General features: G+C 58.2%; 1 protein-coding gene across 5 annotated transcripts in view; it reads right to left on the bottom strand.

Annotated features, from left to right (window-relative positions):
• Positions 1-13,544, bottom strand: part of EEFSEC (eukaryotic elongation factor, selenocysteine-tRNA specific) — a 284,050-nt gene that overhangs the window by 10,365 nt on the left and 260,141 nt on the right. For 2 of the 5 annotated variants that reach the window (XM_016940171.4, XM_063806206.1), the window contains one exon: positions 2,523-5,782. The exons of 2 other annotated variants lie outside the window; for them this stretch is intronic. In XM_016940171.4, coding sequence (XP_016795660.3) covers positions 5,727-5,782 — 56 coding nt within the window. In that variant the 3' untranslated portion in view covers positions 2,523-5,726. Of the gene's footprint in view, positions 1-2,522; positions 5,783-13,544 lie in introns of those variants that run through there. One more of the 5 variants, XM_054680972.2, reaches the window with a different exon arrangement.

Below are 13,544 nucleotides of genomic sequence, written 5' to 3'. Positions count from 1 at the left end.
ACATTTTCACACCTCATCCCACAGGATGCTTACGGCGTGCTGCGAGGCCAGCAGCGCCAGCCTGGTTTTACAGACAGGAAAGCGGAATCTCAGAGAGGACCTGTGACCTGCCCAGGGCCACACAGCAGGACTGCAGGCAGGGATTCGAGCTGAGGTGGGAATCCAGGTGTTCAGCGCACTTCCATGAGTCCCGCCGGGTTCAAGTGCTGGCTCTGCCCCGCGTGGCCTGTGCAGCGAGACAGGTGACAACCTCTCTGAACCTGAGTGGCTCTGCTGTAAGCTGGGGGCGACAGTAGCCCCTCCTGCGTAGGACTGCTGTGAGGATTGAACAGGGGATGACTGTAAGGTTTCTAGCAGGTCCCTGGAACTCAGCATTCATCCAAAAAGTCGCTAAGTCACAGCATAATAACACGATTCACCTACCTCGGGGCCTTGGCACCTGCTGGGCCCCCGCCTGGAAACCTTTCCCCCGGATCTTGGATGGGATGGCCCCTCCGCCTTAATCTCGGTTCAAACTCACCTCAGCAAGGCCCGCCCCAGTCACCCTGTTAGCATCGCCCTAATTCATGCCCTTGGAGCCCTTGCCAACAGCCAGATGGTCCCGCGTGTCCCCAGGCTGCCTGGTTTCTTTCCTGCTGCCCACAGGACAGGAGGGCCCAGGAGGGCCCGGGAGGGCAGAGCTCGTTCATCCTGGCCATTTCCGTCACTGGGAGCACCGCGCCTGGCCTGGGTGGGTGCCCGATGGGAATGTGTTGAGTGAAAGGTAAAATGCCCAGTCAGGCGGGAATGCAGACAGCAGCTGGGGTGGGAAACCGCGTGGCAGTAAAACACACGCCACACAACACAGACCTTCCACGGTGAGGTTTTTACTTATGGGAGAGAAGCACCGATGCTCACACAAAACCCCACAAGAGTGTTCGGAGCAGCTTTAGTCACAGGCACCCCAAACTGGAAGCAGCCCGAGTGTCCTTCCGCAGGTGAATCCATCCGCTCGTCCACAGCCACACCTCGGGGCCCTGCTCAGTGACCCAAGGAGCTGCTGGGACGTGCAGCCACAAGCATGAATCCCAAGGCCAGGAAGCCTTGCTGGAAAGGCCACACACAGTGTGATCCCACTCATGTGACATTCTAGAAAGTGTAAAACAACAGTGATGGAAAAGAGATGAGTGAATGCTGGGGCCGGGAGTGCGAGGGGTGCTTACACAGGAGCATGAAGCATGGGGGTGCACCTGTTCTCTCTTTTGACTCAGGTAGGGGTTACACAACTGAATGTGTTTTTCAAAACGCACAGAGCTACATGTTTAAAGGGGTGATTTTTACTGTATGTGACAAACAACAATTTTAAAAACCAGTCACAGAGTCGCAGACTCTCAGAATCATGGAGTTGACCAGTCCTACCTGCTTGGTGAGAGGCCCTGACCACCCCGCCACTGCCTCCCTGAGAAGGGCCACTTCCGCCGCAGTCTCCACCTTAGACTGAACGAGCTTTAGAACTGGCCCACAGAAGATGAGAGGAGTGGGGGAGTAGATTGGGGTGGGGCAGGAGACACGGTCCGGGAGGTTGTTACTTCCATCCACTTTGTTGTGTGCGTCAGTAGTTTGTTGTGGTGGGTATGGACACATGGGGTTCACTGTATTATACTCCGCGCACTTTTCGTATGTTTGAACTATTTCCTTAATAAAAATGATAAATGGCTGGGTGCCGTGGCTCATTCCTGTAATCCCAGCACTTTGAGAGGCCAAGGCAGGAAGATCACTTGAGGACAGGAGTTCACAAGCAGCCTGGGGAACATAGTGAGACCATGTCTCTACCAACAAAGAAAAAAAAATAGGCAGTATGATGGTGCATGCCTGTGTAGTCTTAGCTACTCAGGAGGCTGAGGCAGGAGGATCATGAGAGCCTAGGAGTTCGAGGCTGCAGTGAGCCATGATCACACCACTGCACTCCAACCTGGGTGACAGAGTGAGACTGCCTAAAACAAAGCAAAACAAAACAAAACAAAAACCAAAACACCCCCAAACCAGATAAGTAATACAATAATTTAAAAACAACAATAAAGTGAATTCCACCATAGAACCCCACTGGCCTCTTCTGCAGCCCTGGGAAGCAGGTTACTTTCTGCCCATTGAGGAGAAGAGCAGACTGAGGCTTGGGGAGGCACCCAGCCTGTTGGTGTAGGGAGCAGCCAGCAGCAGAAGCCAGGAGGCTGGTGGGTGCTTCCTGCAGCCTGCCAGAGGTGACTCTTGGGGCCAGGTGTCTTTGGGAATGGCTGCATTTCATCCCCCAGGAAGTGTGCGTGTGTGCATGTGCACGCATAGTGTGTGTGTGCACGTGTGTGGTGTTTCTGGGTGTCGTTTCTGTGTCTCCCGCAGCTCCAGGTCACATTCTCCCCATCACCCCCCCCCCCAGGCAAAGGGCCTCTGTTCCCTACCCACCAAGGCTCTGGTGCTGAACCACCCGCTGCAAGGGTTGCCCCCAGGAATTGGCTGCAGGGCAGAGAGAATGGCCATGGAGCATTGACCAATTTTAAAAAACAATTTTATTGAGCTATAACTTACATGCTATAAAGTTCCCCCACTTAAAGTGTACAATTCCAAACTTCTGTATGTTTACAGATTTGTACAACCATCACTACAATCTAAGTTTAGAACACCCTGTCCCCTGAAAAGAAACTGTCTCCACTGGCAGTCACTCCCCACTTCCTGCTCCCCCAGGCCTTGGCAAATCTACTTTCTGCATCTATAGGTTTGCCTCTTCTGGACATTTCACATAAATGGAATCACACACTATGTGGCCTTTCACGATTGGTTTCTTTCACTTAGCACAATGCCTTCATGGTCCATCCATGCTGCAGTGCATAGCAGTACTTCATTCCTCTTATTTATTTATTTATTTATTTATTTATTTATTTATTTATTTATTGAGACAGGGTCTTGCTCTGTCACCCAGGCTGGAGTGCAGTGGTGCAATCATAGCTCATTGGGGCCTCTAGCTCCTGGCCTCAGGTGATCCTTTCACCTCAGCCTCCCATAGTGCTAGGATTTCAGACATGAGCCACTGCACCTGGCCTTCATTCCTTTTTAATTTTTATTAGATTATTGCCAAATAATATTCCATTGCATGGGTAGATAGATATTTTGTGTATCCATTCGTCAGTTGATAAACAGGGTTGCTTCCATTTTTTGGCAGTAACTTTATGTTAAACTTTTAAAGAAACACCCAAGCTGTTTTCCCAAGTGACTGCCGTGAAGCATTTAATGAGCACCTGCTGGGTGCCCGTTTCCCTCTGACTGCTACCCAGAGAAGGTGGTCCTAATATTAATTTCATTTCGCTGAGGCACAGACAGGGTGAGACCCTTCCTGCAGGTCTCACTGGATCCCAGATCTGTTTGTGCTGCTAAAAGCAAAGCTGCCATGGGTGGTGTGGGCCTGGGAAAGGTCCTCTTGGTCACGTGACCTCTGGGAGGGCTAGTAGCCTGCAGGTGGGGGCAGCATGACCTCCTCATTACCCAGTGCTCCCAGCAGGTCAGGCGGGCACACAAGGGGGACCTGAAGGAAGGCTCTGGTGACTGTCCGGGACCAGCCTGGGCTGGCTGTCCCTGGGGTAGGCAGGGACATCTGGGCCTCTGGTCTGAGTGGCAACTCTCCCACCCTCCCGGGCACCTCCTTGTCAGGGGATGGGATGTTTCAAGCTCCCTCTGGTCCCTGGCCTGGATCTGGCCCAAGCAAGGGTTGAGGAAACTTTGGTCCAATGATTGGGCAAGGGGATCAATAAACTAATGGGCCAGGGCCAGCCGCCGAGAGCAGCCGGGGGGCCTCAAGGCCCGAGGAGTGAGAACGAGTTTCTCAGGGTCTGGCCCCTGTGTTGAGGCGTGGCCCTGCACACTTCCCTGCCTTCCTCTCGGGACCTCAACCCCCAGTACAAGGGCCCATCTGGGAAACCATCCCCCAGAAGGCCAGGACCTGTGGCATTTCTAGCTGCCCTCGAGCCTTTCTGGACAGAAACACTGCCCTCCATCCCTCTGACCCCGGGGAGCCATGATCCCCCTGACAGAGCAGTGGGGCTCTTCAGAGAATCCGAGGCTCCATTCACTCCTGAACGTATGCAGGAGCCGCCCCATGCCAGGCTACCCAAGGCCTGCGCCCAGCTTTCTGGAGGTGACAGTCCTGCCCTGTTGGCACTGCTAGAGTTCTAGGGAGCCAGGGTTGGGGCTGAGATGCCAGCTTCGGAGCACTGGCCCAGGCTCTGCAGTTGCCCCAGGGCCATAGGGACAGGCAGATCTGTAGGTCTTCAGGCTGAACTGGGACCCCCCAGAGGGTTCAGAGATGGCTCTGGCTGAGCGCCCAGCACCGTGCTGGGCAACTTGGTCTTCATGACTGCCCCAGAGCTGCTGTTTTTTTCCACAAACCATCTGTATGAGAGAATTCTTGTGCCATCTGAAATGGAGTTATCAGTCGGCCGGGGGAGTGCAGAGGGAGCTCTCTGTCCCTGGAGGAGTAAGCAGAGGCTGCACTAGAGACACATGGCAGCCACTGGGCCCAGCCCAGCTCCAGGGTAACCGGGGCTGAGACCCTAATGTGGTCCCCTGGTCCTGGGCTTCCTGGTGCCCACAAGTCAGCCAGGCCAGAGGTGGGCCGAGGCTCAGGGGGCCCCTCAGTCCTGTGGCGATGGTGAGATAGGCCCAGGCCACCAGGCTGCCCGGAGGAATGCGCCCCCCCACCCCGCTCATAAACCTGCTCTTCCTCCTCCCTGTGTGCACCGGGAGGTCGTCCAGAGGTCACCCTCAGGAAAAGTCGGCACAAGAGGCTGAATGGGCAGCTCCAGGTGTTCACAACTATGGGGCTGTGGCACCAGCAGCTGACCTGGGAGGGCCACAGGTGCAGGGGTGCAGGGACAGACCCAGAGTCAGGTCCCGGAGACTGTGCACAGCCCAGAGCCCAAATCCCGGTTCTTGGGACCCCCTGAAGGCCCCACTCTGAGCTTGCACAGGCAAGATCTGAGGAGACTGCAGACGGAGGTACCGCTTCCTCCTGACCCTCCTGTTCACACCTGACCCCCCCGTTCACGCTGGGATACTAGGGCAAGTGCAGGGTCGCCCCAGCTGGAGAGGCAGAGCCTCTGCTGCTGTGGGCAGGTCCAGCTTGCTCAGAGGTTGTGCAGGCTCCAGGCCTCTGAGCCCAGACTGGTAACCCTGCCCTGCCAGGGCCTCAGCAGAGTGTGGGCCTGGAGGGGTGGCTGGTGAGGGGCCTTTGGCACACCTTGCTGGGGACAAGGCCCCAGGGACAAGGTGGGTGGCTAGAAATGCCACAGGACAAAGCCTGCCACGCTGGCTCCTGGGGCCCAGGACGGGGTGGGCTCATGGTCCCTCCTGGCCCTGGCCAGCCCTATGATGCTCCCAGGCTGGGCAAGGCCTCTGTGAGGCCTGAGAGCCTCCTTGTCCCGAGAGGTGGTGGGTCCGGATGGCAGGTCCCGGACAGGTGCCAGGGCTGCCGCTTCTGGAACCTGCATATGTTTCCAAGCCTGAGGTACCCCCAGAGGAGGGGGCACAGCGGGGCCTGGGCTGGAGGGGAGCACCCTGCTAGACTCCAGTGTGTACTTCCCAGCTCAGGGAGCCCAGCCAGGGTGGCAGGAGCAGGGGGCCCTGGAGGGAGGGAAGGGAAGTATTGGGGCCCCCACTTCTCCCCTCCGGTACTGTCCTGTCATCTTTCACTGGGGTTCTGCATATCAGACTCTGCTTCGGGAACTGGGGAGTCCTTCCCAGGAAAAGGAGCTGATGAGGCCTGCAAGGAAAGAAGGACATGGAGGGCTCGTCAAAGGTGGTAGAGGCCTGATGGGCCTGGCCTCTCTCAGTCCCATCCAACTGCAGGGATCCCAGGCGTGGAGGCCTGTGTCTGAGCAGGGCGCCCACACCTCTGTGCCAGCCAAGGAGGCAGGTGGTCCAGGCTGTGCCCTCTCCTGGGAGGCTGTGGGCTCAGGCCCTGAGGGCGCCCCCCGCCCGCCCCCAGCCCACCTGCCAGGGTTGAGCTTTCTTCCCAGCAGGGACCGTTCTCACATGTGCAGTGAGGAAGGAAATTGCAAATTAATCTTTATTTCCATCTTGGAAGAAAACCTTAATTCTCTGCATTGAAATGATCCTCGTCATCCGAGGGAATCAATTATGGGCTTTAATTGCAGTCGGTTCTGACCAATCCAAGCAGGCGGAGCCATGCGCGTGTGCGACAGCCTCCCTCTCCTGCTCTGCGCGGGGCCTCTCTGACTCTCTGTCTGTTTTCTCTTTGTTTCTCCCCTTCTACTTCTTTTTCTCTCTGTCTCTCTTTGTGTCTGTCCCTTTCACTCTTTCTTCCCGTCTCCATGTCTCTGCCCCTCTCACTGTATCTGTCTCTCCCGGCCTTTCTCTGTGTTTCTGTTGCTCTCCCTTACTCTCACTGTCTCTGGGTCTTGGCTGTCCCCCCTCCCGCTGCGGCCATCACAGGGCTCAGGAGTGAACTCCTAGGCATGACAAACCCCATGGGGGTGTCTGAACCCCAGGCCTCCTCCTGCAATCTGTCTCTGGCCCCAGAGCTACGGCTTTTGAGGGTGGGATCCAGGGCAGCCACAGAGATGTGTCAGGGCCTCACCACACAGGGCTAGTCTTTCATTAACTGACTAGAGACCTGGTCTCCAGGAAACAAGGGCTGGGTGGCTGTGAGCAAGGAGGTGCCGGTGTGGCTCTTATTCCTGCACACCTCTGGGCTGCACAGAACCTTTCCCTCGCTCACCTCCAGTTTGTGAATAATGCACAGATACAGTCTCTGAACAAAATGAAAACATAAGGCTGGAGTGCCCTTTTCCCACCACTGCCCTTCCTAACCCCCCTTGCTGGCAGCTCCTGGTGGTCAGTTTGAAGCACATCCTTGCACGCCTTTCTCCATGTAGTTAAATATCCATGCCTGCATTCACAGAACACACAGTATCACTTTGTGGAGTTTCTGTTCAATGTAAACAGCATCATTCTGCACGTATCCTTTTGCAACTTTTTTCGCCTGTTTTCAGGATTTATCCACAGGACACTCAGACTTCATTCCTTTACCTATTGTCGAGTATTTCACTCTATGGCCACACAGCACTGTTTCAGTGTCCACACCACTACTGATGAACATTGCCATTTTTTTTCTCCTGTTTCAGGCAGGACTGCCACCAGCAGCCGTGCCCCACTTCTTTGTGCACACATGTGAGTGAGTGCTTGTGCTCATGGGGCCCATGCATTTTTAATTTAATAGACATGGCAGCTGGCCCTCCAGAGTTGTTGTGTGAAGTCCACTCCTAATAGCATCAAATTCCCACTGCCCTCACTCTTCACCAACACTTGATATTATCAATCTTTAAAAATTTTTACCAGTTTGACCAGTGCAAAATGGCACTTCCTTGTTGCTTTAATTTGTATGGGGATGAAGAGCATTACTGACTGGGATGGAGTCAGGGAGGGACATGTGATGTCCCCTAGTCTTGAGGGGATGGCACAGAGGGGCCCAGAGAGCAGGGGCAGAGGCAGAGGTCCAGAGACAGGGTGAGGAATAGCAACTGATAAGTTGAGGGGTGACCAACCCCAACTCAGTGCCTGCATGTGCCTCATTCCAAATCCTGGTAGCAGTGCTAATCAGAGGTGCTAGGCATAGTCAGGGTGCTAGGCAGAGTCAGGGCACCCCGGCCACAGGGGTGCTGGGCAGTGTCAGGGATGCTGAGCACAGTCAAGGGTGCTGGGCAAAGTTGGGGGGTGCTGGACAGAGTTGGGGTGTGAGCAGAGTAGGGGGTGCTGGGCAGAGTGGGGGCAGGGAATGGCCATCACTGACAGGCTCCCTGTGGCTGTATGTGGACAGTCTGTGGGGCACGGGGGATGCTAAGGTGTGATCCCAGGGAGTAGCCTGGCCTGGGGTGGTGCAGCAGAATGGGGGAAGGTCAGACTGGGATGTGCTGGAAGAAGGCCTGGGCCTTGCTGGTGTGGGCATGGGGTGGTGGGGGCAGGAGAGGAGTCGGGCAGAGCCGCCTGCTGTTGGGAGCACAGAGGAGGCACAGGTGGGTGCGTGGAGTCCTGGGGAAACAGCCAGGCTGGAAAGGCAGATTTGAGCCTTGGCAGAGACACTGCATCTGGGCTGTAGATTTGGAGCAGGAGGTGAAAACTGCACTTACCGAGGGGCCGTGAGCTGGGTCATAAGCGGGTGCAGACAGGTGAGGAGGGGGTGCTGAGGGAGCAGGACTGGACGAGGGCATCAGCGTAGGCAGAGGGAGGCGCAGGCCCAGTCTGGTCTGGGGACTCCAGTGGTGGGCACATGGTGGGTTTGGGAGGTTCCGGCCACATCCTAGAGTCCTGGAATGCCGAGGTAAGGGCTTGGATTTCACCCTTTGGGGAGTGGAGGAGTGACCCAATCAGATGGGAAGGCCCCTGGGGCCATAGGGTGGGCTGGGGGAAGGTTGGGAAGGCCCCCGAGTCCTGGCTGGGGGCTGAGAATGGGGGTGCTGGCTCTGTTAGGTCAGCAGGGAGCACTGGGCACAGGACCTGGGGTACAGCCTGGCACCTCAGCACATGTGAACCGGAGTGCACATGCCCTGTCACTGTTGATGAAGGTCGCTGTGGTCTGCAGGCCAGGACAGTGTGGCCAGTAACAGTTACGGCAATAATGAGACCAGCTCCATTTATGGGGACCCTGCATGGACCAACTCACTTAATTCCCACTGGCCCGAGTGCTCCTGTGTGTGGAGCGCCAGGCATGTGCTGGGTGCTCTGCCTGACACTGGGACACAGCAGTGAGCAAAAGGACAGAAACCCCTGTCCCTAGAGCCCCCTTCCCATGGGAACACTGGCAGTAAATGAGGTCGACGGGCAGAATGCTGAGAGTGGGAGAGCCCAGCTAGAAAGAAGGATGAAACAGAGGGTGGGAATGTGGATTTTTACTGCAGGGCTGGGGGCAATGGGGCTGCTCAATGAAGAATGGGTGGGGAGCAAGCTGGGGGCAGCGGGAGCTGCGTGCAGAGGCCCTGAGGCGGGAGGGAGTACCTGGGACATCCAGGAGCAGGGGCTCCCTCTCCTGAGGCTGGAGACCTGGGAGGAGTGGGGAGATGGCAGAGGAGGTCAGGGAGGTCGTGCAGGGCCTGGGGGTCATGGCGAGGACTCTGGCAATTGCCCTGAGGAAGGTGCGGGCGAGAGGGTTTACAACAGAGAAGAGGGGCCCTGACACGTTTCAACAGGATTCTCCGGCTGCAGCCGGCAGAGCAGGAGACCAGGGTGAGGCAATTGTGATGGTCCAAGCAGGAGGTGATTGGGTCTGGCTGGGCTGGCGGCCATGGGTGGGGGCTGACTGATTCGGGACAGGCTTTGAAGGTGAAGCAACAGGACCTGCTGCTGGTCAGGAACCCTGCTGGGACAGTGAGAGGCATGGCTGACCGCACCCACCACGATCGCTCTCTGAGTCACAAAGCAGGAACCCGCGGCACCAGGCTTCTGCAACAGAGGGAATGTGTGGCCTCCCATGACACAGGGGTGAGCTCCAGGCATAGCTGGATCCAGGGCTCAGATGGGGCCAGCAGGAACCCATCTCTTCATTTCTCCATTGGCCTTTCTCGGCATGGCTGTCACCCCTTTGTGCTATGGACCTCATTCCCTTCGTGGGGACAGGATGGCTGCAGTGGCTTCAAGTTCATGCTGTCCAGCTCTGCAACCCCGGCAAGAAGAGACAGCCCCAATGTCTCCAGCAAAAGAACCCCATGACATGCTAGGCCCCTTCCACAAGGACACACCCACCTGTCCTGTGTGTCCCCTGCCACCCCACTCCCACTCTGTCACAGCCCCAACTTCCCAGAAGCCTCTCTCCTCACCAGCAGTTCATTCTTTCAGGGACAAGCTGCTGCACCTGGAAGAAGGGGCGGGAGATGGGCATGGTGTGGGGGTGCTCCAGGCAGGGGCATGGCCGAGCAGAGACGGAGGGGGACAGGGCCTGGTGTGCGAGGGAACCCTGAGGAGACTGCGTGTGGAGCTGGGCAGGGCTGAGGTGGGATTGGAGCTGGGCAGGGCCGCTGTGGGGAGGTCCTGCAGGGTGGGCCAGGCCGGGGCCCTGCTGCACTGTGTCGGCAGCTGCCCAGATGCCTTGGGGAGGGCTGTTGTGCCCCCAGGGGCAGGGTGGGCCCTGCCCAGAACCAGCAGCCTCCGTGTTCCCACCCGAGATGTGGGTGCTTCCCCGGTGGGCCCCTCCCCCACCTTCCGGCCACCGGGAGATGCTTGTCTGTCTTATCATTGGGGCCTGGTGACTCTGCAACCGTCTCTCCTTATCGGCAGCCCACCCAGCTGTCCATGGTGGGAGGCAGGGCTGGGCCGCAGCCTGGTCAGTGTGTCCACACAGGCACCCAGACCCCGGTCCCCAATGCCTGCTCTGTGCCAGGACCTGGCAGGCTTGGGCTAGTCCTTCCCACAGGCATCAGCTGGCAGCAGCCACTTCCCCCCAAAGGTTCCCTGTGCTGGGGGGCTGGGCAGAGGACCAACCCCTCCCCTGCCTCAGTTTCCCCTCTGTGAGGAACTCCAGGAAGCAGGGGTCCCAAAACCACTCCTCTCCTTCCCACCCATCCATAAGAGGCTGGCCAGGAGACCTTCCTTGGAGCAGCACTGTCCTTCGGGCGGCACAGGACCCAGAACCTGCTTCTCTTCCTCCCACTCTGCCCATCAAGAGCCATCTGTGCGAGAGCCCCGAGGTTGAGGGAGAAGCGGGCAGGGAGGGCAGCATCACCAGCAAAGGCCTGGAGACAGAGCAGGGCAAGGTGGCAGGGAGACCTGGGGAGGCCTGGCCAGTGCGGGAGTGGATCCCCCCACGGTGAGCACTGGGGCAGTGAGGCGCTGCTGACTGTTGGCTATCTTCCACCCTATCATCGCTCTGCATCTGATTAGGAAGCGGGTTGCCTCATCTCACGCCACACCCATTACACAACTTCCACCCAGAAGCGCCCTGCTCACTTCCTTCGGAAGCCTGCCTGAGGCTCCACCCCACCACCCTCTTCCCTGGGCCTGGCACCCATGGCCCATGGGCATCTCAAGCAATGCCCACCTTCCCTGGCCCTGCATGTCCTCTTGTCCTTGCATGTCCTGCATGTCCTTGCAGAGCCCTCCCTGGCCCATCTCTTCTCTAGCTCTATCCCTCCCCATGGCCTCAGGATCCCATAGCCTTGCTGTGCCTCTGTGCCAATGACCCATCTCTGTGTCCACCCAGACCCAAGACACAGCTGTCCAGGGAGAGGCTTTCCAAGCCAAATTCCCCAAGGGTATCTGAGTTTTGGACTCAGGAATTCTGCAGTGAAGCTTGCCAAGGCGTCTTGCCCACCCCCTCCTCTGCAGGGTTCCCATCTCTTGTGCCCAGCAACTCTGGGCAGAGGCTGGCCAGGGACCCTGGATCCCCTAAGTCTGGCCTCCCCTCGATCATCCAGTCAGTGCCAAGGCCAGCTGATGTAGCTTTGGGATCATCTTCAAATCTGCCTCCTTCTCCTCCTCTTTACTGACTCCAGCCATGGCCCTACTCACACCCCATTCCCTCTTGCCTGAGCCTGGGCATGGCGTCTCCCTCCTGGCAAACTGTGTCACGCTCCTCCCTGTCGGCCTCCAGACATGTCTTCCCCAAACCAATCTGAGCAGGTTGCTGGTGATGCTGATGATGATGGCGGTGAAGTTAGTTACGCTATGAGGTGATGATGGCATTGACGTTAGTAGTGACGTTAAATGATGGAATGATGGTGAGGTTAGTGATGGTGGTGGTGCTGATGACAGTCTGGGGATGGTGTGGGTAACTGGCTTGGGAGAGTCTTTCTTGGTAATTAACCGGGAAGGGATGGGGAAGGGTCAGGAACTTGGCCTCTGTAGCCTGGTCTGAGCCCCAGCTCTGGAGTCCTTGGGGAATTTCCAGGGCCTCTGCCTGGGCCTCTGAGGAAGGCCTGGCTCCGCTTCCCCCTTGCCTTTCTCTACCCCCAGCTCGAGGTCCTCTGGTTCCCTGGGTCCTCAGGTCCCCTAGAAGGAGCTGAAGAGCTGGGAGCAGGGAGGGCCCTGCAGAGAGTGGCTGCCACGGGGGCAGGCCCAGGGTGGAAGCTTGGGAGGGAGGGAGTGGGAGGAGAAAGCTCAAGAGAGCCCCGGGGTCCACTTGTAGGTAACCACACCCCACAGACCCTCCAGCCTGCCTCTACCTTGGTAGGTTGCCTGGGGGTCCCAGATAGACATCACTCAAGGGCTGGGGCCCCAAGCCTCAGGGCATGGACAGGGAAGAGGTGAACTAGATGTTGGCGGGAGGCAGGGTTGTCCGTCAAGGACCAGAGAGAGGCAGAGGAAGTGATGGGAGATGGCAGTGAAGACAGGCGGGTTGGAGCTGGAGGACCAAGCGGCTGACTGGAGACTGCCTTGGGCCCAGCGGCCCCTCGGCGGCCCTTTGCTGGGACACACTGTGCTGGCCACAGCTCTGTTGCCTCTGTGCCTCTTCAGGTGGCTCCAGAGGACTGGCCCTGCCAACGGGGTCTCCTCCCACAGGTGATGTTGGGCTGTGCAAGCCTTGCAGGGGAGACGGATGCTGGGGCCCACCAGGTGGTGGCTATGTGGGATGCTGGAGGCTCGGGGCCGAGTCTATGGAATGACCTTGGGGGGTGAGGCCTGGCACCATGCCCCAGGGCCAGGTCAGCCTGGGCTCCCAGCCAGGCCTTGACCTAGAGGCCAGCTGTGGCTGTGGGATGTGGCCGTTTCTCTCTGCTGCACTGTCTCCCTCATGGGGGCCAGTGATAACGTCGGGGGAGCACGTGGGGACTGAGCAACACCTCATTCAGGGCTCCAGGGGTGTGGCCATGTGACCTACAACCTGCTGGCCTGGGTGGGCCAGGGGTTCAGGGCCGGCCCGACAGCCTCCTTTGCAGAGGGGGCCGCAGGCCATGCTGCGAGGTGGGAGGTAGTGATCTAGGGTCCATGCTGTCCCTCCCAGCGCCCTCTGAGGTCCCTGCACTGGGCTTGCCCCAGGGAGCACAAGGCTGGGATGCGGGCAGGGTCTCCGTCTCCCCCACTGGTGCCCCAGCACAGTGGCAGGGCCTGTACCCAGGAGGCCTCATAAATATTCGAGCACTCAACTTGGGGCCTCTTTGCAAACCGTACCTCTCCTCTCAAGTTTCACCTCTCTGTTTTCAATCCCCAAGCCTTCCCAAACGCCCTCTTCCTCCCAGGCCTCAGCTCGGACTGTCCCCTCCCCTCGGCTGCCACATCCAATCACCAACCACTGGTCCCAGGTCCTCTCCAACCCATATGGCCTCTGCCTCCTGTTTGTGTTGGGGGTGGGGGAGCCCTGACCTCCAGGCCCTGCCATTGGCTCCCTCAGGAGGCCAGAGGAGTCTCTTGAAACCCCAACTGGACACCATGCCCCATCCCCCTGCCTGTGCCCTTGTGGGGCTCCAAGGCCTCCCACACCCAGCAGACAGCCTTCTAGGCCTCCCTGGCTGCCCGAGGTCCGGCCACATTGTTCATAGCGCCCCCATCACCTCCCCCAGCATCACCAGTGCTCAGCA

Source organism: Pan troglodytes, chromosome 2 (assembly GCF_028858775.2).
Source record: "Pan troglodytes isolate AG18354 chromosome 2, NHGRI_mPanTro3-v2.0_pri, whole genome shotgun sequence".
Taxonomy (NCBI): Eukaryota; Metazoa; Chordata; class Mammalia; order Primates; family Hominidae; genus Pan; species Pan troglodytes.
The sequence above is the reverse complement of the archived record's forward strand: the minus strand, read 5'-3'. Positions and strand labels throughout refer to the sequence as shown.